The 27,005-nt window shown below is 45.4% G+C and overlaps 1 protein-coding gene and 1 long non-coding RNA gene across 4 annotated transcripts in view; one reads left to right on the forward strand and one right to left on the reverse strand.

Annotated features, from left to right (window-relative positions):
- Positions 1 to 13,499, reverse strand: part of LOC309328316 — a 29,497-nt gene extending 15,998 nt beyond the window's left edge. Inside the window, exon 1 of the long non-coding RNA XR_014150767.1 lies at positions 13,351 to 13,499. This is a non-coding gene — a long non-coding RNA (uncharacterized lncRNA). The remainder of the gene's footprint in view (positions 1 to 13,350) is intronic.
- LOC309328151 (RNA binding protein fox-1 homolog 1-like) overlaps positions 4,742 to 27,005 on the forward strand; it is a 41,225-nt gene continuing 18,961 nt past the window's right edge. The window contains exons 1-2 of one of the 3 annotated variants that reach the window (XM_081838148.1): positions 4,742 to 4,930; positions 18,193 to 18,414. In XM_081838148.1, the coding sequence (XP_081694274.1) occupies positions 4,844 to 4,930; positions 18,193 to 18,414 (309 nt within the window). In that variant the 5' untranslated portion in view covers positions 4,742 to 4,843. Of the gene's footprint in view, positions 4,931 to 17,006; positions 17,125 to 18,192; positions 18,415 to 27,005 lie in introns of those variants that run through there. The other 2 variants (XM_081838147.1, XM_081838149.1) reach the window with 2 other exon arrangements.

Here is a 27,005-nt window from a genome sequence, read left to right on the forward strand (position 1 = left end):
TAGGACTTGCCAATCAGAAGGTTGGCGGTTTGAATCCCCACAACGGGGTGAGCTCCCATTGCTTGGTCGCTGCTCCTACCAACCTAGCAGTTTGAAAGCACAAAGTGCAAGTAGATAAATAGGTACTGCTCCGGCAGGAAGGTAAATGGTGTTTCCGTGCGCTGCTCTGGTTCGCCAGAAGTGGCTTAGTCATGCTGGCCACATGACCTGGAAGCTGTACGCCGGCTCCCTCGGCCAATAAAGCGAGATGGGCACCGCAACCCCAGAGTCGGCCATGACTGGACCTAATGGTCAGGGGTCCCTTTACTTTTACCTTTATTAAGACTGTGATGACTCTGTGGCAGGAATAGGCAAACTCTGCCCTCTGGATGTTTTTGGGACTACAATTCCCATTATCCCTGGCCACTGGTCCTGTTAGCTAGGGATGATGGGAGTTGTAGTCCCAAAACATCTGGAGGGCCGTGTTTGCCTATGCCTGCCTGTGACTTCAACATCACCATATTTTTCTCTCTTCTTGCCCTGCTTAGCACCCAGCATGAAGAAGAACTCGAAACCTTGCTCATTATTTTTTGACATTTTGCTTGACCCTCGAAAAAGAGAGAGCACAGCTTCCTTTGCTTTCTTATGAACTTTTTAGTATCCGTATTAGACTTGAGGTGGCAGCAGAGAGTTGTGCTGATAGATTTCCTGGCCACACAATTAACCAGTGGAACAAAGGGTTAGATACAAAGATCTCTTAAAAGAAAAAGTGGAAACCTTGTACAGCTCTTACGGTGTTCGCTGTCCTGAAGGGTTTGTTTGTTTTAGGCGTTGTTTAGCCTGCTTTTTCACTCGCAACAGCTTCCCAAACGGGGTGCAATTAACAATACAGATAAAACCAGGCAGTGATAAAACAGCAAATAAAACAATGGAGGGAAAACAGTAGCAAACTCCAGACCTGGCATTAAAGCAGCAGCGATAAAGCAGATAAGAATAATGGAAAGCTTGTGGAGAGGGAGGGGAAAGCCTTAACTGTTCTCTTTCAAAAGCAGCAAACAAGCCCCCAGATCTCCCAGGAGTGCAAAAGAAGCATATTCAGCAGTGGCTGCCAGCATGCCAGATGGAAGATTTTCGTCACCAGATTTTAGAGTGGGAAGGTATATATATAATGAGGAGATGGGCTAAAAATAAATAAAAGGGTGGGGTAGAATCAATGAGTTGGAAGGGACTTTAGAGGTCATCTTGTCCAACCCCCCCCCCTTTATGTGGGAAATCTGCTCATAATGGACCCATGAGAGGTGACTTTTCCAGCCACCAACAAATTGGGAGTCTGTCATCTTCTGCAAAAGCCTATTCCACTTGCATGGCACCCTCCATTTATTGGATAATAAAACACACAGACACCAATATTTTGGGTTTATGGGATAAAGGTGCCAAGGTCAGTTCACTCAGTTTCTCATCCCCCCCCCCAATCTTAAAACTGGTTCTCCACAGTTTTTTTGTTTTTTATTTATTTGTATTTATTAAATTTGTAGACCGCCCTTCATCCAAAGATCACAGGGCACATAAAAATACAAAAAGAGACCACACAATGCATAACAGAAAAACACAAATACAAACCAATAACCTGCTTCCCACAAACACACCTTTAAAGGCCATAGATTGTTTAATCATCCAAAGGCCTGGTTTAGAGAAACGTTCTCGCTTCTCACCTAAATATATGTAATGAAGGCGCCAGATAAGATTCTCTGAGGAGAGCATTCTGCAGATGGGGGGTCACCCCAGAAACATTCTGCAGCAATTTATTGATTTTTTTTTGGTAGATACTCATGAATATCTGCTAGCATTTTAGTGTGAATTTCTCTTAAAAACACATTTTTTTTACATACAGTTTTGACTAATGTATATATCTTTGCAAGAAATTTTCCCTAATATAATATATTTCAGTGACTAATCTATTCATTTTTTAATGCACATTCTCCCCTAATGTATGAATTTTTGTCAACTTTGGTTACTTGGAGAACTGCATCACGAAATTGGCATTTAGTATTTTCAATTTTTAAGGAGGGCTGTGTTTCAGTTCTCATGTTGTTTTGGATAGCACAGATTTGATAGGTTCGGTTTTAAATGCTAACTGAATCAAATTCGTCCCCCATCCCCACTCAGAGGTATGGTAAGCCCTACTGAGCACAGCGGTCTTCCGAATAGAGGTTCATTTGTAGAATCATTCTGTATTACTTTCTACTTTATGCTTTTTGAACTTCAGTTTTGTTGTACAGCACGATGATACTTTGTATGAAGGGTGGTCTATAAATAATTCTATAAATAAATAACACAAAAAGAATTCAGCTGCGTGTCCCAGTGATTTCAAAGGCTGACATTTATGCAAGAGCCTGAGGCTTATGTTGGAATCGATGGGCCTTAAGCATTTTCAAGTGTCCCTATTTTCATCGGAGAAACGTTGGAGGGTATGGACTTATGTAGGGCTGCCATATTTCAAGCTTTTTTGGCAAAGTTGTTCAGCTTTTTGGGGGAAATTACAAAAAAAACCACAAATTTTGACCTATTTTTATGGAAAAGCGGCAAAAGCAGCACTGCCAACATAGGTTGCCATATGTCGGGATTTTCCTGGACTTTTTTACAGATTTACACCAGGATAGGTATTGCAACCCTAAATTTATGTGACTCCTGAGCCAAGGAGCTAAGTAACTAGGCAACTTTTAGAAGACATCTGAAGGCAGCCCTGTATAGGGAAGTTTTTAAATGTTTAATGTTCTATTATGTTTTTATACATGTTGGAAGCTTCCCAGAGTGGTTGGGGGAACCCAGTCAGATGGGAGGGGTATAAATAATAAAATTATCACCACCACCACCATGGAATAGGATCCTAGTTTCACTGGAGAAATGTTGGAGGGTATGTTGTCTGAATCATGCCTTGTGGTACGCCCTCCTATCAGATGTCAAGGCAATAAACTATTTTACTTTTAAAAGACAACTGTTTAGGGAAGTTTTTAATGTCTGATACTGTATTCTTTTTAATATTCGGTGGAAGCCGCCCAGAATGGCTGGGGAAACCCAGCCAGATGGGCGGGGTATAAATAAATAAATGAATTATTATTATTACTACTACTACTACTACTACTACTACAGTGGTACCTCGGGTTACATACGCTTCAGGTTACATAAGCTTCAGGTTACACACTCCGCTAACCCAGAAATAGTGCTTCAGGTTAAGAACTTTGCTTCAAGATAAGAACAGAAATCGGGCTCTGGCGGCGCAGCGGCAGCAGGAGGCCCCATTAGCTAAAGTGGTGTTTCAGGTTAAGAACAGACCTCCGGAACGAATTAAGTACTTAACCTGAGGTATCACTGTACTACTATAAACTGCAAAGAATCCCAATCCTTTCTCCTTTCCTCCCTTGCTTCCTTGCTTCCTCCAAGCCTTTATTAGGCATTACAGATAAAGACCATCTTAAAACATCCATATATGGTGAAACCTCGTTTCCCGAGCACCTCTGTTTTGGAACGTTTCGGCTCACAAACGATGAAAACCCGGAAGTAAATGCTCCGATTTTCAAACATTTTTCGGAAGCCGAACATCGAATGCGGCTTCCGCTTGAGTGCAGGAAGCTCCTGCAGCCAATCGGAAGCCACGCCTCAGTTGTTCAACGTTTCGGAAGCTGAACGTAGTTCCAGAATAGATTACGTTAGACAACCGAGGTTTGACTGTACAGTGGTACCTCGGATTAAGAACTTAATTCGTTCTGGAGGTCCATTCTTAACCTGAAACTGTTCTTAACCTGAGGTACCACTTTAGGTAGTGGGGCCTCCCACTGCCACCACATGATTTCTGTTCTCATCCTGAAGCAAAGTTCTTAACCCGAGGTACTATTTCTGGGTAAGCGGAGTCTGTAACCTGAAGTGTCTGTAACCCGAGGTACCACTGTACAATTTTTTAAAACATATATACAAAGAAACAGCCATCTAAGATATATAGTAACAGGAGTTTTCATTCGAGTGTCTTCCTGCTAAACAGTGCCACTCTAAGAGATACTATTTGACAGAAACTCAGCCACCCTTGCAATTACCTCCAGGTTAACATCACACAGGTAGAATCTGATATTTTCATTGTGCCATGGTGTTAAATTTCCCAAAGTGGGGAGGGTAACATGTGTTTACGTAGCTGGTTATAGAGTGCACAGTCGAAAAGAATAGGTTCTACAGCATGGGTAGGCAAACAAAGTCCTGGGGGCCGGAACTGGCCCCATCGCCTTCTAAATCCGGCCTGAGGACGGTCTGGGAATCAGCATGTTTTTACATGAGTAGAATGTGTAATTTAAAATGCATCTCTGGGTTATTTGTGGGGCATAGGAATTTGTTCATTATTCCCCCCCCCCAAAAAATATAGTCCTGCTCCCCACAAGGTCTGAGGGACAGTGGACCAGCCCCCTGCTGAAAAAGTTTGCTGACCCCTGTTCTACAGTGTCCGGCACATCCCAAAACATCCCAGTACAAATGACCCATAAGCAGCCCCTCAAAAACTTGACAAATCATGTGGAACTTGCAGCATCGGCGTGGTTGGACGACACAGAAATGGAAAGGCCATGTTTGCCTCCGTACCTCGTGTTGACTTTGTGCCTCGTAAAATTGCACGTCCCTGGCGAGACCGTATCCCAGGGCAGATGCTTTTTGCCCAGGCAGTTTGTGACGGGAGCTTGTGTTCTCAACAGCTGTTGGCGTCTCTCAATGGCACCGTCCCATCTGCCACTCAGCACTCTCTCAGCTGGTGCCAAATCCGCTTGGACAGAGGTGCTTTTGACTCCTTTTGGGACTGGGTGGTTGGGCCCTGACTTTATTATGTGCCATGCTCTCCCCTCCAGCTGTGGTTTTGCACCCCTACAGCCTGCCTGTCTACCCGCCGGCACCCCAGTGTTACTCCGGGCTGGTTCAGGTACGACTGTTTGTCTTCCTATCTATGCATGCGAGTGTGTTTGTGTGTGTGTGTGAGAGAGAGAAATGGAGCGAGATTTGTGTCATTGACAGGGCCCAGCTGCGGCTGGCTGGTGGTCTTGAGGGGGGACAGCTGATAAAGACTCCCGCAACGATAAATCCCTTCGTTCCCGGCGAGTTATTTTTACAGAATTGCTCAGAGAAAGAGAGAGAAAGTCCTTTCCTTGTAAGGGGAGAGATATTCACGGCTCCGGTGGGAAACGTGGAGATCAGTCCATTTTGTACCTGATTCCGTGGGTTCTGTAGAGCAGATGGACTCTGTCAGCGGGAAGGCCCTGCAAACCTAATGGGAGAAGTCTCTGCGGATTTAAATTACGTGCCGGTTTAAAATGGTGGTGTCATAAAACAGCTTCAGACTTTGGTGGACGCAGCCAGATAAATCCGAAAGGAGAGGAAGACCTTACATATGAATAAAGAGAAGGGACAAACTCTGGCAACTGGCTCTCTCTAGGGGGCTCACTGTCCACAAGCCTTTAAGCCCCCTAAGCTGACAGTGGCTTCCAGGTTCTTTATAATGTCACGCCATATCTGAGTCCTTCTGAGTGAAGGGTCATTTCTGGTACAGTGGTACCTCGGTTTAAGAACAGCCCTGTTTACGAACAATTCGGTTTACGAACTCCGCAAAACCAGAAGTAGTGTCCTGGTTTACAAACTTTATCTTGGTCTAAGAACGGAATCTGAACAGTGAAAGGGCACCAGTGGCGGGAGGCCTCATTAGGGAAAGCGCGCCTCAGTTTAAGAATGGTTTTGGTTTAAGAACGGACTTCTGAACGGATTAAGTTCGTAAACCTAGGTACCACTGTATTCTTGTAGGGAACAAAACACAGGTTAACATGAATGCTCTAATCTACCTCATAGGCTGGGTACATACCATACATTTAAAGGCCCCCTCACAATAATCCTGGGAACTGTAGTTTACAGAGCTACAATTCCCAGAACCCTGGATTCTTTGGGGGGCAAATGTGCTTTAAATGTGTGGTGTGTAGTAAGCAGCCAGAGACTTTATCCCTGCTCGGGCTGAATGTCTTGGAAGAAAGGTGGGGCACGTGTGAATAATAATAATAATAATAATAATAATAATAATAATAATAATAATAATTTTACTGAGCAAATGAAGTGGCATTTGCAGGCCTACCAAAAGATATTTTGACACCCGGTTGGTTTCACCACATGGGTGGTGCACCTTAAGATCCCACATGGTTATGCTGAGGTGCAACCACATGAACTTTGAGCTACTTCACTGGTGCCCTTAACAACATGGCTGCCCTCAGCAACTGCATGCGCTGCTGGGCAGGCCCTCTGTATTTTGCACACTGAGAGGAATGACACAGCTTCCATGTTTCCGCTTCTTCTTTCCCCTCTTTGTGTTTTTGATTTTTGTGTGCATTATGAACGTTGGTGCACAAGGGACAAAGGATTTAAAGGTGTGTGGCCAAAATGACAAAGGCTGAGGTTCCTGCAGAATGATTTGTGGCTGACAGTTTCTCTCTGTGCCCCTTATCTGCTGAACAGTACGGCCAAACTCCCAGTTTATTTTCTTAGATAATTTTTATTGAAGTTTTCAGGTTTTACATTTCCACATGAACATATTTCATTATACACATATATTCAATGACTTCCCTCCTTCCCATTCCAAGGTTCTTTTAATTTACCCATAATTCCTGCATATTCTTGTATATCCATCTAAAGCACTCCCCCCATTTTACATCCCTTTTAAATATGTTATACTGCTGAATTTACCTTAATACTGCCAGCGTTTTCAACTGTGTACAGTTATTTTCCACTTACTTAAAAAATAATAATTCTACTCCTCTTTAAATACTTGTTCTTCTTGTTCTCTTATTCTGCTAACTCTGCTTATTCTATCATATTAAGTTGCCAATCCTCCTTACTAGGGACCTCATTCACCCTCCATTTTTGGGCTAACAAAATCCGAGCCACTGTTGTCATTCCTAACAGGAATGCCTCTGGGTTTTTTGTGGGTGGCACATTGTTTTAAACAATTTTTTCAACTCATTATATATCATCTCCCAATATTCTTTAACTTTTTCTGCATGCCCACCACATGTGAAAGAAGTTTAAACTCCCAGTTTATTTTCTTTTATTTTTGTAACCAGGGGCACCAACTATAGGGGGTGGAAGGGACTCTGGCCCCATCAATATTTTTGGGTAGGGGGCTGAGCCTCCCCCACCACTGACAGGCGGGGGCTTGTGTGCCAGGGGGAATTCTGGGCTGCCTCAATGTGGTGTGCAAGTTGGTGCCCCTTTGTAACTACTTTTTTTAATCGCACCTTTTCCACCGCAGCTTTAATAAGTGCTCAAAGTCACACACAGAAGTGACTTGTTTTGCGAGCAACCTTGAACACTAGACGGTAGTAGATTCAAACCCATGAAAAGACACAACTTAAAACACGAGACAACAAAACTACGAGTCATGAGTCAACAAAAGCAGAATATGAATGTCTGTTTGGAACAGCAGCAATGATAAACTGTGGTGCAACAGAGGCATTTTGGTGTCTGAGGCAAAACAACAACAACACCAAAATGGCTGATGGTAATCAATGCCATGATTGATAATTGATCAATAATTGACTACAGTAGAACCTGAACTGAATCTGTTCCAGGAGTCCGTTCGACTCCTGAAACGGTTTGGGGACCAAGGCGTGTCTTCTGATTGGCTGCAGGAGCTTCCTGCAGCCAATTGGAAGCCGCGCCAGATGTTTGACTTCCAAAGAACGTTCGAAAACGGGAACAATCACTTCCAATTTTCGATTGTTCGGGAGTCGGAACGTTTGCCTCCCAAGGTGTTTGGGAGCCGAGGTTCCACTATATTTTCTGCCAGTACCCCCCCAAAAGACCTGACCTGAGAGACCCCCTTTTTGTGTGCCATTAAAAGTTTACAAATGATCAGTTGTTGCTTTAAGTATAGGGAGAGGGACAGGACACCCGCTTTTTGATTTTCTGCCTCATGCATTCATAATATCTCAGGCGGCCCTAATTGCCAACCGAAAACCTGGCAGAACAGAGAATCTTGACAAGCTTTCTAAATATTTGCATCTGTCATTTCACACATATTGTGAGAGGTGCGAAAATATTCAGGGGAAAAATTGCAGGGGAAATCCTACTGAAGTATATTTGGCAAGGAATAAGCTGATACAAACATCAGTGCTCATCCGTGGCTGGAATAAAAAGTATTCCAGATGATACGCAGGCTGGGGCTTTGTCAAAAAGATCTAACAGCTTGGTAGAACCTCTGCACATATGGATCTGGCATGAACAAGGCATGATCACAAGCTGTAGGATTCAAAGTGGGACTGCTGTATTTATTTCTTTATTTTCTTTGAAACTGCTTAACATTTCAAAAAGCTAGGATTGATATATATACTGAAAACCAACCAATATATTGTCAAAAGTATTAAAACACAACCTAAAACGAATAAGACAACAATTTGCAAACACATACATATATGCTGTAAGCTGCCCAGAGTGGCTGGGGAAACCCAGCTGGATAAGCAGAGGATGATGATGAGGAGGAGGAGGAGGATTGTTTCACATCAGATCATCTGCAGGAGTATCTTTGCTCATTCCCTGAATTGGTGAGGCTCCTTTGACAACAATGAGAAACTGAGCCTTTAGTGTCATTGGCCCAGTCCTGTGGAACACCCTGCCACTAGAAATTCTGTGGGTGCCCCCTGTGCCAACTTTTAAACACCTGCTGAAAACTTTCCTATTCTGCCAGGCCTATGCAGGCAATTAAGAGTACATCCCCTCAGAGATGTCTATTGCTGTTTGCGTTTAATTTCTTTCTGCTTTTAACTTGTTCTTTTTCACTTCCTATGATTTTATTGTCTGGTTTTATGTTTTTATATTGTTGCAAACTGCTGTGATATATATATATATATATATATATATATATATATATATATATATATGAATGATACAGTGGAATAGAAGCATTTCTTATAGATAAATAAAATAAATGCAAATAAAAAGGAAACCAGGGGATTCTAACATGTAAAACCGGGTCCAAGCCTGCCTGAGCAAAAGGGCAAGCCTTCACAAGACCTCTCAAGGAAGCAACTAATGATTGCTGCTTCATGTATAGCAAATACTGTAAAGGACTTTGAGAACGAGACTTTAGCAGGGGTGCCCAAACTTTTTTCAAAGAAGGCCAGATTTGATTAAGTGAACGTGTGAGAGTTGTTGAGCTTTTTTTAGGATTTGACCCTAATAAATAAACTGCCACAGGGGCCAGATAAAACCTACCAGGGGGCCAAATTAGCCCCCCAAAATGGACTTTGGACATGCCTGCTTTAAGGTCTTCCATATTCCCCTGTTGTGGCTGTGAGGAACAGCTCAGAAAATTCCCTTTCTGGTTTGATTCATTGCATATTAATTCCAGAGCCTTTTTGCTGGTCAAGTGAGTAGTTTGAAGACAAATGTGAGTTAGTATTAGTTGGCTGAAAACATACTAAACGGAAAACATACTAAAGCCCTGAACCTCAGTAGTTTGGGACCAGGTCTCTTGTAAGCCGAATAACTGAAATTGGGACAAATACTACCTTCACCCCCCAAAATCCTGCAACTTATTTGTCCATGACAGGAGTTTAAGTGGGGTTACCATAGTTTCCCCAGGTGATTTAAGTACTGGATGGTGTGGAAAAAAATTATCTCGATGTTATTTCTATGTCAGCTCCAATGTATTGGCTGGATTACTGAAATATGCACCAGTTGTGACAGGCTCTAGTTGCAGCTAACATGTCAAGATGTGAGGAGTCACCACTCAGGTGTGCCCAATTCTATGTCTGCAGATCCACTGCAAAAGTCATATTAAAATAACAGTAATTTTCATGTGAACATAACCTGCTGCTCCTTTTTAAACCTGTTGACAGTTCATATACAGGTGGGAGACCCTGTTCTCTTTTTAGCATCACGGTACATAGGAAGTTGCCTTTAGCTCAACAAATATTGTCCACTCTGACTGGCAACAGCAGCTGTCCAGGGTTTCAGAGAGAAGGATATATCCCATTACCTGCTATCTGAGTCTTTTAATCAGTGGTGTTGAACCTGGGAAATTCTGCATGCAAAGTATGTGCTCTGCTGCATAGCTGTGGCCTTTTAAATAGGCCCCAAACCCATAAACCTTCTGTCATGGGGGAAAATCTTACAATTTAAGTTCCCCCTCTGGACACTGAGATCCAGCTCCAAGGGCCTTCTGGCGGTTCCCTTATTGCAATAAGTGAAGCTACAGGAAACCAGGCAGAGGGGCTTCTCGGTGGTGGCCCCTGCCCTCTGGAACGCCCTCTGATCAGATGTCAAGGAAATAAAAAAACTATATGATTTTTAGAAAACATCTGAAGGCAGCCCTGCATAGGGAAGCCTTTTAACGTGTAATGTTTTCTTATGTTTTTACAGTGATACTTCGGGTTAATAACTTAATTCGTTCTGGAGGTCCGTTCTTAAACTGAAACTGTTCTTAACCCGAGGTACCACTTTAGCTAATGGGGCCTCCCGCTGCCGCCACGCGATTTCTGTTCTCATCCTGAAGCAAATTTATTTACCGGAGGTACTATTTCTGGGTTAGCAGAGTCTGTAACCTGAAGCGTCTGTAACCTGAAGCATCTTTAACCCAAGGTACCACTGTATATACGCTGGAAGCTGCCCAGAGTGGCTGGGGCAACCCAGTCAGATGGGTTGGGTACAAATAATAGCATTATCCTCCTCCTCCTCCTCCTCATTATTATTACTCTTATTTTTTATTAATTTCAGAGCAACTCAAAAGCGGCTTGATTGTATTTCGTTCCCCGTCATTGGGATGGGGGCTAGAGGAGAAACTATCTACAGAAGTGGTTTTTTGTTTTGTTTTTAAAATACAAGGCTAACCTGGCTTCCTGCCAAAGGCACTTCAGCAATCCCTGGGCCTCAGAAAGATCCCTTGGGACTGGAGAGTAAATCTATTTATGACCCACCCCCCAATTCGGGCCCCTCTTGGGCTGTGACTGACAAGAAGGTGCTGTTTATGAAGTGGAGCTATTTATAAGACGTGGAAGTGGAGCCAGCATTGATAAGAAATGGCCTCCCGGGGGCTGCTTAAACCACCCAGTGGTGGTGACGAGTGTCTGTGATTTGCGCAGCGACGGGACAGGACGGTAGCGCATAAACCCAGGGAACAGGCTGGAAGGCTGGAAAATTTCAGCTGGTTATTTACTCCCTTTGTTTCCTAAATGAGGAAAAGAACTTCGTAGGAGACAGGTGGCTTTTTAAAGCGCCTGACACACTCTCTCTCTCACAAACACATGAGTAATCTGCTCCTCAGATTAGAAGCACTCTCTCTGACATGTCTTCTCATGTGCAGCTCAAGCCTTTAGCTCCAAAGGGAAGAAAAAATATTTTGCACTTAGGTTTTTAGAGAAGGGCATTCAGTCTCGGAAACTTTGCTTCATAAAACTGTCAAAAGTGTCCTAATTATTGCATTGCTAAATAGCATAGGACGCCCTAAGCTCCTTCAGCTGTGGGGAGGGGGATTCATGGCGAGGGGAGATTTATTTCTTGATGCTACCAAACTCTATGCTGTTCAAGGAAGCTGGACATATTCCCTCCCATTCAGTGTGTTTTAAAGCAGTTTTAAAGCAGGCGTTGATAACTTGTCCTTCCAAGGCTGTTGGGCTCCAACTCCATCAGCCCCAGCTAGCATAGAAACCACTCCTGTTTCAAAGCATCAGCCTGGGTGGGAAAGCCTAAAACAATATCTGAAAAGCTGCCCATGATTTTAGAATGTTAATGCAGGATGGAAAGTGAAAGAACAAAGGGAAAGTGCACTCCAGGTAATGTAAAAACTGCAGAGTTGTGGGTGTGAGAGGGGGCAAGGATTAACACACACCCTCCCCTGGCTGCTATTTACCCTACAGGAGGAAAAACATAAGATACAGGCAAGTGTAGTTTGGCCCGATTGTGATAAAGCTGAGGCACCAGTTACTGTATTTTTTGCTCTATAAGACGCACCAGACCATAAGACGCACCTAGTTTTTGGAGGAGGAAAACAAGAAAAAAATATTTTGAATCCCAGAAGCCAGAACAGCGAGAGGGATCGCTGCGCAGTGAAAGCAGCGATCCCCCTTGCTGTTCTGGCTTCTGGGATAGCTGCGCAGCTTCAATTCGCTCCATAAGACGCACACACATTTCCCCATACCCTTTAGGAGGGAAACAGTGAGTTTTATAGAGTAAAAAATATGGTAGTTTCTTACACAAATGGGAATCCTGGAGCCCCATCTGTCTTGCAAGTTATTGCCTCTTCAGAAGAACAGCAGAATGCTCATTTCACCTATATTTATATGATTCTTCAATTTAGCACTTCTCCTGAACTCAGTGTCTGGGCCTGACATCTCTTTCTGAAGCTGTAACCAAAGTCCCACAAAATGCATTGGCTGGAACTTTTGTTTTCTTTTCATCTGGAGAGTATATTGCTTCGGACAATGGGCAAAGAGCCCTCCTTTTAAAAATGCCTCCCCTTCTGCTTTCTATATAACTTGTTTTATTATTACAAGATCTCTCTACTGAACTTGCCCTCCAACATTTATCCGATGAAGATAGGGACGTCCCAGTCCTTAACGATAATTTCACTATGTATACCCCACACATTTTACTGGGTTGCCACAGCCATTCTGGGCAGCTTCCAACTTATATAAAAACATAATAAAACATTAAACATTTTTTTAAAAAACCTTCCCTATACAGGATTGCCTTCAGACAGCTCGTAGAGGGGCAGGGGCTTGGATGACTCCATACCCTCCAACATTTCCCCAAAGAAAATAGGGACATCCTAAGGAAAATTGGGACATTCTGGGATCAAATCAGAAACTGGGATGGCTTCTCTAAATCAGGGACGTCCCTGGAAAATAGCAACACTTGGAGGGTCTGATCTAAGAACATAAAAAGAGTCTTTTGGATCAGGCCAATGGCTCATCAAGCCAAACAGATGCTTGTGGGAATTTTCCATGTTATGAGTTTGGTGTATGTGTGATATGGAGGGGTGTTCAGTTATTGAGTCCCCAAATGTTGTCTGCAGTGCTGCAGCAACTCCAGTGACAACTCTCTGTTTATTTGCTATATTTATGTAAGGCTAGCTAGTAACCCTGTTCTACAGATAGCTCACTAACATACAATGATAAAATGCTATCAAAATGCAATGCAAGAAAATAGCAAAATCATAAAAGGATAACTTGCAGCCTAAACATTTTCAGCAGAGAGAATAAAGCCAGATGACTAATAAATAAATAAATTTACACGGCACATAAACCAAGGCTCAGTGCATGAAAATCACAGTTTGTTTTTAAGGCTTGGGAGAATAAAAATAGTCGTCACCTGGCAATAAGCAGCCATTCTGATTTGTTTATGAGGCAATTATGTGACAATGAGCTTTCATCCTCCATTCAGCCTGATTTGCTTGTGCGGTTGTTTATACGTCTTCTTCTTAAGCCATTCATTCATTCCACAGTTTTCAATGCATTTCCCCATCTCTTTCTGAATGTCTTAAAAAGTGGATTTGCTGTGCAAGAGCAACAGAGCGCTTTAATCCACTTCAATTGTGCAAACTTAAATCACTCGGTATGCACCTCAACCCCTCCCACATGGCACCTAGAATGACCATAAAGAAGGCAAGAGCCGCTTTAAATATCTCAAGTTAAGGGTAGGTATAAGTGAGCCAAAGCAATCTTTCAGACTTCCTGGCTCCAAATCAATAAGGGCTTTAAAAGCTAAGATCATCACTTTGAATTGGGCCCGGAGCCATGGAAGCTGATAAAATGCTGGTGTCATCACGTGATGTAGATGTGAGCAAAGTCACTTAAATAACACAGATGGAGTCCAGCAAGCAAAGTTCAGAGGAAGTGAAAAGCTGGGAGGGGAAAAGACCCGTGTATGTTTCGAGGAGAGAGAGAGATTTTGTCTTTCTTAGTTCAGGCCTTGTACATAGCATGAAGACATTCAACTAAACATACAGAAGAAAACCCTCCTGGAACTACATAGCCAGTCAGAGTGTGTGCTACCTCGGCGGTTATTATTATTATTATTATTATTATTATTATTATTATTATTAATTGAATTTACTGTATTTGTCCATGTATAACACTATATTTTTTCCTAAGTTTTTGAAGCTTAAAATAAGGGGTCGTCTTATACACGGATAGTGCATAGTGCATTTTCTTAATTTTGAGTCCCCACAAATAAGGGGCGTATACACTGAAAAATACGGTATATACTGCCCTATATACCCGGAGGTCTCAGGGCGGTTCACAGAACAAAATCAAAATATAAAACCACAAAATATATAATCAAAATAAAAACAACAACCCAATAACCCCCTCCCCCCAAAAAACCACATTTTAAAAGGGCATACGATGTCAATCAAATCAACCAAAGGCCTGGTTAAAAAGGAATGCTTTTGCCTGGCACCTAAAGGTGTATAATGAAGGCACCAGGCGAATTTCCCTGGGGAGAGCATTCCACAGACGGGGAGCCACTGCAGAGAAGACTCCGTTCTCGTGTTGCCACCTTCTGCACCTCTTGAGGAGGAGGCTCTCGAAGGAGGGCCTCAGAAGATGATCTCAGGGTCCGGGTAGGTTCATATGGAAAGAGGCAATCCTTGAGGTATTGCGTTCCTGAGCCCAGTAAAGTTCATGTCACTCTGCCTGGCTGCTAAGCAATACTTCCACCCCTCTTGGTTAGCCGTCTTTAACACTAACAGAATTAGCACTTATGTAAGAAGCTGAGTGATCCCTGCTGATGCACTTCCAACAGGAATTGGCCAGTCCAAGCCAAACCTCTTGCAGCCCTATTTTGAACCACCTGATGTTTCCACACCTTTTTCGAACAGCGCATTGCAAGAAACTAAATGGGGAGTAGCGAGAGCATGGGTAATTGTGGCTAGGATCCAGTTATGGCCATGGCTGGGTAGATTAGCAAAGGTCTCAGTTTCTTCTACATTGTCTGACAGGGCCAGCCCAAGCATGACGCAAGGTAAGGTGACCGCCTCAGGCATCAGGATCCACAGGGGTAGCAGATCACAATGTAGATCTTTATTCTGATGTAGATCTTTATTCCCTGCCCCCCCTTCTGATGCAGATCTTCACTCACTCCTGTTTCCCTGGCAGGGAAGTGGGTGCCATACGTGCCAAAATGCATTGGGCCGGCCCTACTGTTTGGTAGGACAGTGGCATGTTCACATAAAAGCTTCCCATCCCATCTCTTGCAAGCTCTAGCAAAGGAGATGTGTGGGAATTGAGGCTCTTGAAGCTAAAGTCTGATCTGATTCAAGGATTTTGTGCTTCAGCCCTCCTCAAGCATTGTTCTTCACAGGAGAGGTAGAAAATCATCTTGGCAGACAAATCCCACCATTCACAGCATATTTAAAATATCATTTAGGCGAAAAAACCAGAAGCTTTCCTTCTGGGTTTAGTAACGGAAGATATCCCCAAAAGTTTGAAAAATATATTCCTATACGCAACAGCAGCTGCCAGGACTTTGATCGCAAAAAATTGGAAAGGGGAACAAGCCCCAACAAGAAGGGATTGGCAGAGGAAATTTTGTGAATTTATAAATATGGCAAAATTGACCGCAATTATAAGAGGAAAATCAAATCAAAAAATAAAGAAAGAATGGAGTTGCGTAAAGGAATATATGGAAAAACATTGTTTTGGTATTAAAATATTGATATGAAGTCTAAGATATCGCAAGGAGAAGTGACAGAGTAATAGGCATAACAGAAACGGTGGTATAAGATAGCACAAGAACACGATGAGAGAAGTAAAATTTAAAAGGAAAAGTCACATATGGGTGGAGGGAAGTCATTTTTACTCTTTTTATGTCATCTTAGTTTGTATTGATTATTCTATCTGAAATGTTGATATTTGAAAAAAATAAATTCACAGCACATTTGTGTGTGTGCATTACTGCAAATTGTGCCAACAGTTGTACGACTCCCAGGGACTGTATGAGGGCACCAGGGACCCATAGTCAAAACAGAGCCACCCACCAAGAATTTTGTCAATGAATCATCTTTTTAACCAATTTAATATGTGTAAATACATTTGCACCTCACCAGAACCTCAGTACAAAAGATTTCCTCATTGCAGGGGGTTGAACTAGGTGATGCTAGTGGTTCCGTCCAAATCTTCCGTTCTGTGATTCTATAAATGCCTTTTTGAGATGTTGAAAAAAATGTGAGATAACATAACAAAAGCTATCACGTAACGCTTGAAGGAAATTCCACCTTCAATAGTTCCTTTTTGAATCCCTGTTAACACAGTGGTGCACAAGAACTAAAACAGCATCATTGTGTATGTGTGTGTAGTGGCTGCTGTTTGGGACCAGAACAGGGAAGTTCTCCAAATCCCTACAGCTCTGAAGCATGCCCTCCCACTCACCCTCACCCTATCATAATAGGGATGGGGAGAAAGATACACAAGCCCTTTGGAGAAAGGGTGGGAGAAGACTAGAATGTAATATATGTGATCTTAACTCTCAACCCCGCCAGTTAATCAACTCAAGCTTTTGTCGATTAATCCTCCTAATTAAGCAAGCTGAAACATGTAGCCCAAATTAAAGCCCTTTGTGCTAACAGGAGCATCGTTTGCTTTCTTCAGTCTGAGATGCCAGTACACACCCTCAGATTCCTAATATCTTCATACTACCGATGTATAAACAACCTGGTCCCTTCTAGGACTAAGCCCTTGGGCTCAGATTAATCCTTGCCCCTGCCATTGGGACAGGTGGGGCAGGTGCGTGGGCCACAGGGGCTGAGCCTGCCTGCAAACTGCAGATTCCAGCCAAATCTTGCAGCTGTCTTTCTTCTTTATCTGCAGCCGGTTTTTTTTTCTTCCAAAAGCCCCCAAACAGCTGAAAGACAAAGAGAGACGGTCCAGCAACTCCAAATAAGGGCTGAGGAGGTGTTGATAAGAAGCTGGCCAATGGGAGAGCCTGCGCCTGTTGAGACTTCTCCTCATTGGCGGAGGGGAAAGCACAAGGGATGCCTTTATAGTCCTGGGCCAGGGGGAGAGAAAGGGTGTGCGCATTTTTCCTGAGCATCTTATCCCGGCAGAGACTCTGGAAGGTGCCAAGGGATGGGGCCTGTTGGCGTAGGTGGGTGAAATCTTGCAGGCTGCCTCGCTGTCCTCATTATGATAAATTGGGGTGGGATTTGACTTGAGAGCCTGAGCTCCCATATAGGGGAAAAAAAAGGAGTGTAATTGGTTCAGGCAAGAGCAGCTGCGAGATGAGAAGATGAGACTCCGGGGTCCTCTGGGAGGAAGGAGTGGGTTGCTTATCAGGTTAAAGGTAAAGGGACCCCTAACCGTTAGGTCCAGTCGCGGACGACTCTGGGGTTGTGGCGCTCATCTCACTTTATTGGCTGAGGGAGCCGGGGTACAGCTTCCGGGTCATGTGGCCAGCATGACTAAGCCGCTTCTGGCGAACCAGAGCAGCGCACAGAAACGCCGTTTACCTTCCCGCCGGAGCGGTACCTATTTATCTACTTGCACTTCATGCTTTCAAACTGCTAGGTTGGCAGGAGCAGGGACCGAACAACGGGAGCTCACCCTGCCATGGCGATTTGAACCGCCGACCTTCTGATGGGCAAGCCCTAGGTTCTGTGCTTTAACCCACAGCGCCACCTGCGTCCCTGCTTATCAGGTTAGGGGTGGGTTAAAAGTATGTCTTTATTCCTGTATTGGAAAGACAACTAGTCAGGATAATGGGAGGCCTGGGTTTCCTGTGAACAGGAATTGTGGAGAAAAGAATTTATTAGTGCTGGATTTTAGGGTATTGGGGATGAATGATCGGGACCTCCCTGATCCAGCTCTCGCCTCCACCCATATCATTGGACAACCTTAGGCATTTTTCTTTTTTTCTCTTTCCATTCCCTGCATTCTTTGGATTATAATAGTGTCCTACCTCACAGGGGTGTTGTAAGAGTTACTGAGACAATGTCTATAGGTCCCTGAGGAGGAGAGCTACATAGTATTCTGATATGTTGTCTTTGGGACAAAGGATACTGAAAACGTCTGGAAAGGAGGGCAGCGCATTAGTAAGAAGGGTGGATGTGTTTCTCCCCCGTCCTGTTTGATTCTGGAAAATGGCTGCGATTGCTCCCCTCTTGTTCGCTGCTCGCATCTCCTAACTTTGTTGCCTTTCTGCTCTTCCTGCCTTTAGGGTAGTCCAGATGCAGCGGTACCGCCAGCAGATGCCATGACACAGACGTTCCCGGCTCAGTACCCTCCGCCGCCACCCCAGGCCCGGCTGCCTCCGCAATACCATCTCCACAGCACCCCTTCAGAGTACCCGTCCCCAACAGCGCCAGATCACAGCCTTCGTATCTTCCCTGAACAGGGAACAGCTGCGCCAGAGCCCCTGCCTCTGCCCCCACCACCTGCGGTAAGTGATGCCTGAAGGTCTGGCTGGCTTCACTTGGGCAAATGGATGGGGAATTGGGGGTGGTTTGGGGGTACGGTATTTTTTATTTCAAAGGGTGTGTTATGGGTACCATGCATCGTAATGGCCCTGATTCCATTTGTAACATTCCTCCGAAATTGTTCAGGAGCTGGTTCAAGGATCTGGACCCCCCTCTTTGTTATAGGAAAAAACCTGAATGCAGGAAAGAGCTGCATTTCACTTCCATCTCTTCCTTCCTACATCCGCATCTTGCACCCCAACAGAAGCTGTGTAGAGCAGGGCTGATTTTTCTCCAGGAGCCTCAGTTCCAGGGTTCTCTGGGAAAAGAGTGACATCTCTTGGGGGTTTGGTGTTCGGCAGTTGGATTTTCTGAAAGGAGAGGGGGATCTTGGGATTTTAGAATGAGAGTAGATTTAAGACGGGTGTGTGCTGGGCTTGCAGGACTTTGCGTGGTCACGGTTCACCACGGGGCCTGCTTTTAGCCCTTTGCGTTCTCAGGATTGAGCCCTGACACCTGTGAAGCATCTCTAACCATGTGCAGAGAGTGGCGTGTTTTTCCACCCTCACGCCGTGAAGCAAACCATTACCAGCTCCCATGTCTGAAAAGTTAGAGGGGGGAGAATGGACTCCCAAAGCAAAGGATAAATCTTCTGCGACAGGCTCAGATACCGAGGCTGTTCATTTTAGAAAACTGAACACAGGAGAGGGACCAGATTTCTACAAGAGGTTTTGTGTGTTTTTGTTTCTGTGCTCGTCTGTTTGGACTTCCCTTGGCCACAGCCCCCAAATCTTGGAACAAACAAGGAGAAGTGCCTCTGAGCATATGTAGAATGTGCTTTTGGTCAACAACTAAACAACTGCTGCTTGTTGACAGCAGAGAGAGAGAGAGAGAGAGAGAGAGAGAGAGAGAGAGAGATATTCATGGGACCTAATAGTTACCCCCCACCCCAAAATAACCACTGCCCTTTCCTCCTTTACCTACACCAGACACCCCCAAACTCAGCCCTCCAGATGTTTTGGGACTACAACTCCCATCACCCCTAGCTAACAGGACCAGTGGTCAGGGATGATGGGAATTGTAGTCCCAAAACATCTGGAGGGCCGAGTTTGGGGATGCCTGACCTACACTATTGGAAAAACTAGTTCCTATCAAGACTCTACCTATGGTCCTTTCCAAACCCATTTTAGTAGCTCCTTATAGATCTGCTTTTCCTGGTTTTCTCTTGCAGCGATCCGCTTCGCCATCTTGTAAGTGCTCTATTTTTACTCCTCCCTCATGGCTGCATTGTGCCTGAGCACAGGACTGGAATTTATCTCAGTACCAGTAAAGGTTGGCTGAGGTTTGAGGTGGCCCTAGGCACAATGTCTTCTGCTAAGCCCCCTCTTATGTTGGTTCGCCCTGATGGTCTTATCTGATATTGGCAGCCACGGCCAGGTGGTTTGGGGCTGCCATTTTACATTCCCATGATGCCCCTGATGTAGCATCATTCCAGGACATTGAGGGAAATTAAAAATGACAGCTCCAAGCCCTCTGGGGTGGGTGGGTGGCCCTGGGCAGGTATTAGTTCAGCTAATTGCTGCCCATGTCCTGATGTTGGGCCTAAATGCCAGGGAGCCTCTTCTTCCCCTCCAGATACAGAGGAGCTTTTTCCTGAAATAACAACATGTCTTTTAGGGACATCATGTGATGTAACATAGCTCTCCCACTGGAATTTCCCAAAGTTAGACTTCTGAGGAAGGACAAGATTAGCGCGAGGAAGAGAGACCAATGGATATTCTTCTTTTTTTGGTGGACCAGAGGCTTTAATAAAAAAGGAAAAAGCATTTGCACACAGAGATGCTGACACAGTCATCTCTTCCTCTAGATAATAATTGAGAGCAATGGAGGCTTCCCTCTGCCCCACTTTCTCTCTGATGCTACGTAGGCAAGTGTGTAGGAATTGTGAGGTGATCATAGGGGCTAGAGACATGGACTCCCTACTGATGACTTCCATTTCTTTTCATGCCAGTCTGTGCTGCAGACCAAGGGCATCATTTTCTTTCTCTGCTCCCAGTTGCAGAACCACACCATGCCTTGTTGGTTTCTTACCTCTGCATACATTTAGGAGGAAAGTAATCAAATTCCGAATGTGGGGAGTTTCTTCATGGAGAGATGTGTCATGGAGTAAGATCTTTCTGACATGTCAGAAACTCCCGAGCTTCTGTTTTCAATTGCGCCGTGTTGAACCTCCCCAAGATGTTTCACTAGTCTTGCCTAAACTCTCTCTCGCTTCTCTACAAATCACCCAGATGCCTTAGCCAAGCAGGAAACACCATATTCACAGCAAGCTGAGGTCAAATATGGTAGCAATTTTTACTGTGGTAGGAGAAACAGGAGTACAGTGGTACCTCAGGTTAAGTACTTAATTCGTTCCGGAGGTCCGTTCTTAACCTGAAACTGTTCTTAACCTGAAACATCACTTTAGCTAATGGGGCCTCCCGCTGCTGCCGCTGCCGTGTGATTTCTGTTCTCATCCCGAAGCAAAGTTCTTAACCCGAGGTACTATTTCTGGGTTAGCGGAGTCTGTAACCTGAAGTGTATGTAACCTGAGGTACCACTGTATTATTCACCTGGGTACACACCACACATTCAAAGCACCTGCCCAAAGATTCCTGGGAACAGTAGCTTACGCATCACAGAAGTACAGCTCACAGAACCATTAGTGAACTCCAGTCCGCAGGATTCTTTGTGGAGAGGAGAATATGCTTTGTGGAGAGGGGAATATTGTGTATGGTGTGTGAGAGGAGATCACGGCTGCTTTGCTCCTCCTCCTTTGATCTGCTGCTGTGCCACACAGAACCAAGCCAATGTTTGGCATAGCGTGCCTCTGAACCTGACTTGTGGTTTGGCTCTCTCCAGACTAACCCCAAAACCAGGTTTGTAGAGAAAAGAACAGGTCTATTATAAATCGCACCCACACCATATACTACTTTAATGGTCATGACGCCCCCCCCCCACCAAGAATAATGGGAACTATAGTTTGCCAAGGGAGCTGAGAGTTAACAAAGTACAGTTCCCATTATCCTTTGTGGGGCAGCCATGACTGGGAGCACAACAGGGCCTGAGGGTAGCTGGATGCTGTTCAGAAGTGGTGGGGAAGGGGGTACATGGCACAACAGTTTCATATTATGTGAGCTCTCATGCTTGGTGCCCACACATAGCAGAACGATGGACTGGCAGTCATTCTGAGGCGATAGAAAGGACTCCACCACATAAGTTTATGGGGAAGGTGGGCAGAGGGGAGAGGAAAACCTACCTTTAAAAAACAAAATGCCTTCCTGCAAGTAGGATATTAGCACTGTTAAAAGTTGCCGGATTAGAACCTCTCTTTTCTCTTCGGTGTGCTAGGTTTCATATTTTGCATGGTTTCCTTTTTAATAAAAGAGAGCACTCCAAAATGACACCCACACCCCTCAATCTGAATTAGTATGGTCCACTTTGGCACCTCAGGATTATGCCACCTTCTTCCACTGCATGTGTAGACCCAGCCTTACTGCTCATGCAGAAATCGAGTCACACGGGCAGGACATTGTTGTGGAAGGTTTCAGATTAGAACAACTCCTGACTCTTGCTCCAAAGGAAGCAGGGTGAGGCCCACTTCTCCCATCATATGCATTAGGTGGACCTGCCCCTCTTTCCCCCACCCTTCAGGGCAACGGCTTCCTCCCTCCTCTCGCCTGAGCCAGTGACCCTCGAAGAGATGGCCTCTCTGCCCATATTGGGTAACACGTTTTTTCGCCGGCCAGGACAGCTGCGCCGCACCCCCTATCAGATTCCCTGTTTTCTCTCTCCCCTTCCCCCCCCCACCCCGCCCTCAAGTTTCACCATCTTTGCTGGCAGCTGTTTATCTCCACATGGGAGACAAGTGGTGTGTTGCTGATAGCCTCATCTCAAGGACACTGTGCCCTCCGAGAGACTGTAAACAGAGAGGGCTCAAGACAATTTGGTGCCCGAGGCAAAAAAATAAAGAAATCCTGACGGATTCCCTTTCCGTTCCCTGGTGGCGGCAGTAGTAGTAGTAGTAGTAGCTCTTATTGACCACCACCACCAATTGTCTAAAGTTTAGCTTCCAAACTGACAGTTGGCTGCTTTCCAATGGCACCCCAAAATCTACCACGTGAGGTAAGCCTTAGAGTAGGGCTGGACTAACAAATGCCCTCCCTCACAGAGTCCTGTGCCGTCGTGCCCTGCCTCCGCCCCCAATAAAGTTGCCATCTGTCCAGAATTTCTTTTTTTAAAAACTGGCCTCTAAACAACTGCATAAGCTGTAGAAGTCAACAGGTGAAGTTTTTCTAGGGCCAAAAAACCCACCATCACCTGCTGATTCCTGCAAACCAAACTGTTGTTTAGGACGCAGCTGCTGGGGTCGATAAATTGGCAGCCCTACTTGTCAATCCAGTGTCTGGTTGTTTCACGTCCAGGCAAACCCTGATCTTTGGTTCTCTCGTGCAATTATATTACAAATTATCCCACAAGCTCTAATCCTGCTTGGCTATCTGCCTCCAGCTTCCCTCCTCGACCACAGTTGGGGTTGACACCTTTCCCTCCCTACAGCCCTGTTCCTCTGCCCCTAAACATTTTGTGGATCTAAGTTTGGCCTCATTAAGGGGCAGTATTTCAATGTGAGTAGGAAAATGAGAGTACCCCTAAACATTTGTTTTTGGAAAAAAGCACTGATAATAATAAGAATTAATGGTTGCTTTGGTCTTCAGCCTGACAATACCTGCCTTTCGAAGGAGCCCTTAGAACAGGCATCCCCAACCTGCGGCCCTCCAGTTGTTTTGGCCTACAACTCCCATGATCCCTAGCTAACAGGACCAGTGGTCCGGGATGATGGGAATTGTAGTCCAAAACATCTGGAGGGCCGAAGGTTGGGGATGGCTGTCTTAGAACATATTTCATTATCTGATGTTGAATTATAATGTTCAATTTCACATTGCTTACTGTGTCCAGCTCTGGGTTGTTACCACCCCATGTATATGTTTTGTAGCTCACCTTACTTCAATTGCAGGTGCTTCCACTCTTCTGCTTCCAAGGTGGGCAACACAAAGGCTAAATTGGAGGAGTGGGGAGCCTTTTTTTTTTAGCTCATTCCCTACTGGAGAGCCTTCCGGAGTGGGAGGCACAAGAGGGAGATGGGTGGGCCCAGAGGCTGTGGGTCTTACCTTTGGCGCAGTGCGATTCATTCCGTCTATGCCTGTATTTCCCAAGTGGGTAATAATGCGGCAGCTAGACTGGTGACTGGGAGTGGCCGCCAAGACCATATAACACCTGAAAGACCTTCATTGGCTCCCAATACGTTTCTGAGCACAATTCAAAGTGTTTGTGTTGACCTTTAAAGCTCTAAAAGGTATTGGTCCAGCGTCACCACCCCCATTGTTCTGCCCGGACACTGAGGTCCCTCTCTGAGGGCCTTCTGGCGGTTCCCTCCCTGCAAGAAGTGAAGCTACAGGGAACCATGCAGAGGGCCTTCTCAGTAGTGGCACCTGCCCTGCGGAATGCCATCAGATGTCAAGGAAATAAACAACTATCTGACATTTAGAAGACATCTGAAGGCAGTCCTGTTTAGGGAAGTTTTTAATGTTTGATGTTTTATCCTGCTTTTAATATTCTGTTGGGAGCTGCGCAGAGTATCTAGGGAAACCCAGCCAGATGGGTGGGGTATAAATATATTATTATTATTATTATTATTATTATTATTATTATTATTATTATTAATTTGTTTGTTATGCCCCCTGGGCGGCGCTGGAACCATCTGGGGGCATTAGTAGCGTCAGGTGCAATTGGGGAACATTGAATAAAAATATAGGGGTGGTGGAAGCATAAAGAAGAGAAGAAAATTTTGAAAACGTTTGTACATGTTTCATTTGTTGCGTAATGACGCTTACCGCCAGGTCGGGCACCGTTGCGGGACAGTGGCAGTGTCTCCCCTGGATCTGATGGTTGTGCTGGAGTCAAGGGGTTTTCGATTTCAAACTTCAAGGTGTCTTACTTACAAAACATTTTCTTTACTATGTTGTAGGACATAGGTAAAGGTAAAGGGACCCCTGACCATTAGGTCCAGTCGTGACCGACTTTGGGGTTGCGGCACTCATCTCACTTTATTGGTCAAGGGAGCCGGCGTACAGCTTCCAGGTCATGTGGCCAGCATGACTTAGCCACTTCTGGCGAACCAGAGCAGCGCACGAAACACCATTTACCTTCCCGCCAGAGCGGTACCTATTTATCTACTTGCACTTTGACGTGCTTTCGAACTGCTAGGTTGGCAGGAGCAGGGACCGAGCAACGGGAGCTCACCCTGTCGCGGGGATTCGAACTGCCAACCTTCTGATCGGCAAGCCCAAGGCTCTGTGGTTTAACCCACTGCGCCACCTGCGTCCCTCTAGGACATAGGTAGAAATATATTGTAGATACATAAAAGAACACAAATTTGTCACTGTGTCTTTCTGTTTGCCCACTTAAAGAAGTTGGATTTTAAGAGGGGGTGCTGAGTAGTGGGTTTCCCCCCTCCCCTGAAAAGGGGGTGGGAGGCCAAATAAGTTTGGGAACCTCTGGTCTATGCAAAAGTCAAAGCGGTGTCTCTGCAGCCCTCACCCTTCCAAGCAAGAGGCAGCCTCGCCGTTCCAGGACAGCCCAAAAGTACCTGTGGAGAATGTGGAGCAGGGCAGGTGAACCATGTGGTCTGGGGAGGGAAAGTGTTGTTTGGGAGGGGTGCGGCCTGGGGAGATCCCCATGGGTCAAACAGAGGCTGCCACCACTACCTTATGGGCATGAGTTTCCCCAGCCCTGCTTTAATGTCTGTATGTGTCTCTCTTCTCTCCCCCCTCCCCTCCCTTCTCTCTCCCTCTGCTGGAAAGCCTTTGCTAAGTGCCAACTGCCAAAGGATTCCTGGTCTGTAGCAATTCCTACCCCCACTCAATGACTGTGTCTTTCCCGGACTAGGGCCTTTTCCTGGGGGTGTTAACAGCGACGGTTCGTGGACCTCTCCCATCAAGCTCAGGTTTTTGTCCCAGGCATCTTGGACATCCATCACGTTTCTCTTGTTCTACTCTCATTAATACATATGAATAGTTAACCTCTTACTCACTGTGCAACTGCACCTGCTTGTCTTCTCAGCCTGACACCTGCCCGCCCCTACCACTCCTGTGCATTTGACCCTTCCAGCCAAAATCGGGGAGGTTTTAATCCTTGTTGAACTTGTCTTTATGAGCAAAGAGTCTGCGTAGCATTTGATGGATGCATCCAGCTTTTTTGGGGGGGGGAGTTGTGGAGTGTATTGCCAGGGTGGGGGGGTGGGACGACAGAGGGTTGTGGGTGGAGAGGAAGCGGAGGAAGATGGAGGACTAGCTACTGCCTGGTGGATTGTTTGCATTTGTGAGTGGCTGGAATCGCGTGTCTTGTTTTTTTTTACTAGCAACATGAGGGTGCTCCTTTCTGCGGGTGCGGCATGCTCAGAGGCTGGCACACTCCTGGCACAGCCTGTAAGCATGCCGACACAGAGCGGGCGTATTGTAGAGCTCTCCACAGGTCCCACAGATACCACTGTTTATTTTGGAAGGGCTGTTGTAGCTCAGCGGTAGAGCATCTGCCTCGTGTGCAGGTGGTCTCGGGTTCGGTTCCTGACATCTCCAAGCAGCACAGAGAGAGACTTCTGCCCGAGAGAGCCGCTGTCGATCAGGGTAGACATCACTGACCTAGATGCACCAATGGCTCACACTCGGTTTAAGGCTTCTTGTCCCTAAAATGGAATGTCTGCATGTGGACAGGCTGAGGGCGTGGATCATTGCCAGCAGAGACTCCTGACTTTCACTGGGGGGCGGGGGAAGCAGTGGGTCAGAGTGAGACACGCACACTATCAAAACTTGTCCCTGGGCAACGTTGTACATGCATGCTTCTTCCCCTTGGCTTCTGAAGATTGTTCACAGAAGTGTGTGTCCAGGAGAAAGGGCTCAGAGGAATCTTTATCTGAGCCCAATTCCCTCACCACCATTGATTCCCAGGGACCGTGCCCGAATGAAACTTTCCTGAGCACCACCAAGCTGGAAAGGCAGCTTGTGAGAAGCATTTCCTTAGCAGAGAGAAATGGAGGGGAGGCGAAAGTAGCCTCTCCTCAGCACTATTTCTCCACTCAAAACGCACAGCCTCCCAGGGCTACCTTTCATTTTTTTTAAATTTTTAAAGGGGCTCTATTGGTATACCAAAGGTATAGGTAATGGCTGGACGGAGTCCATAAGTTGTGTGCCCCACATGTTCTTCCAATGCATTGGGGGTGTCACCTGTACTCCTTTCCTGTGTCTGGACTGTACCATTGTAGATGGGAGCTAAGAGCTCACAAGATGGAATGCTTATGAAAACCCAACAAATCGCCACACAGAGGAAGTTCGATGGTGCGAAGAAGGATCCTAGCCTTCCTTCCTTCCCCACTGGATAGGCTAGTTTTCTTTGAGCATGAATGCATTGCTCTTAATGTGCAAGATTGCATGTGGGAGCTTCCCATCATGCGCCGTTGACATGGCAGAGTCCAGACACAGTT

This window comes from Podarcis erhardii (assembly GCF_964252035.2).
Source record: "Podarcis erhardii genome assembly, chromosome: 13".
Lineage (NCBI taxonomy): Eukaryota > Metazoa > Chordata > Lepidosauria > Squamata > Lacertidae > Podarcis > Podarcis erhardii.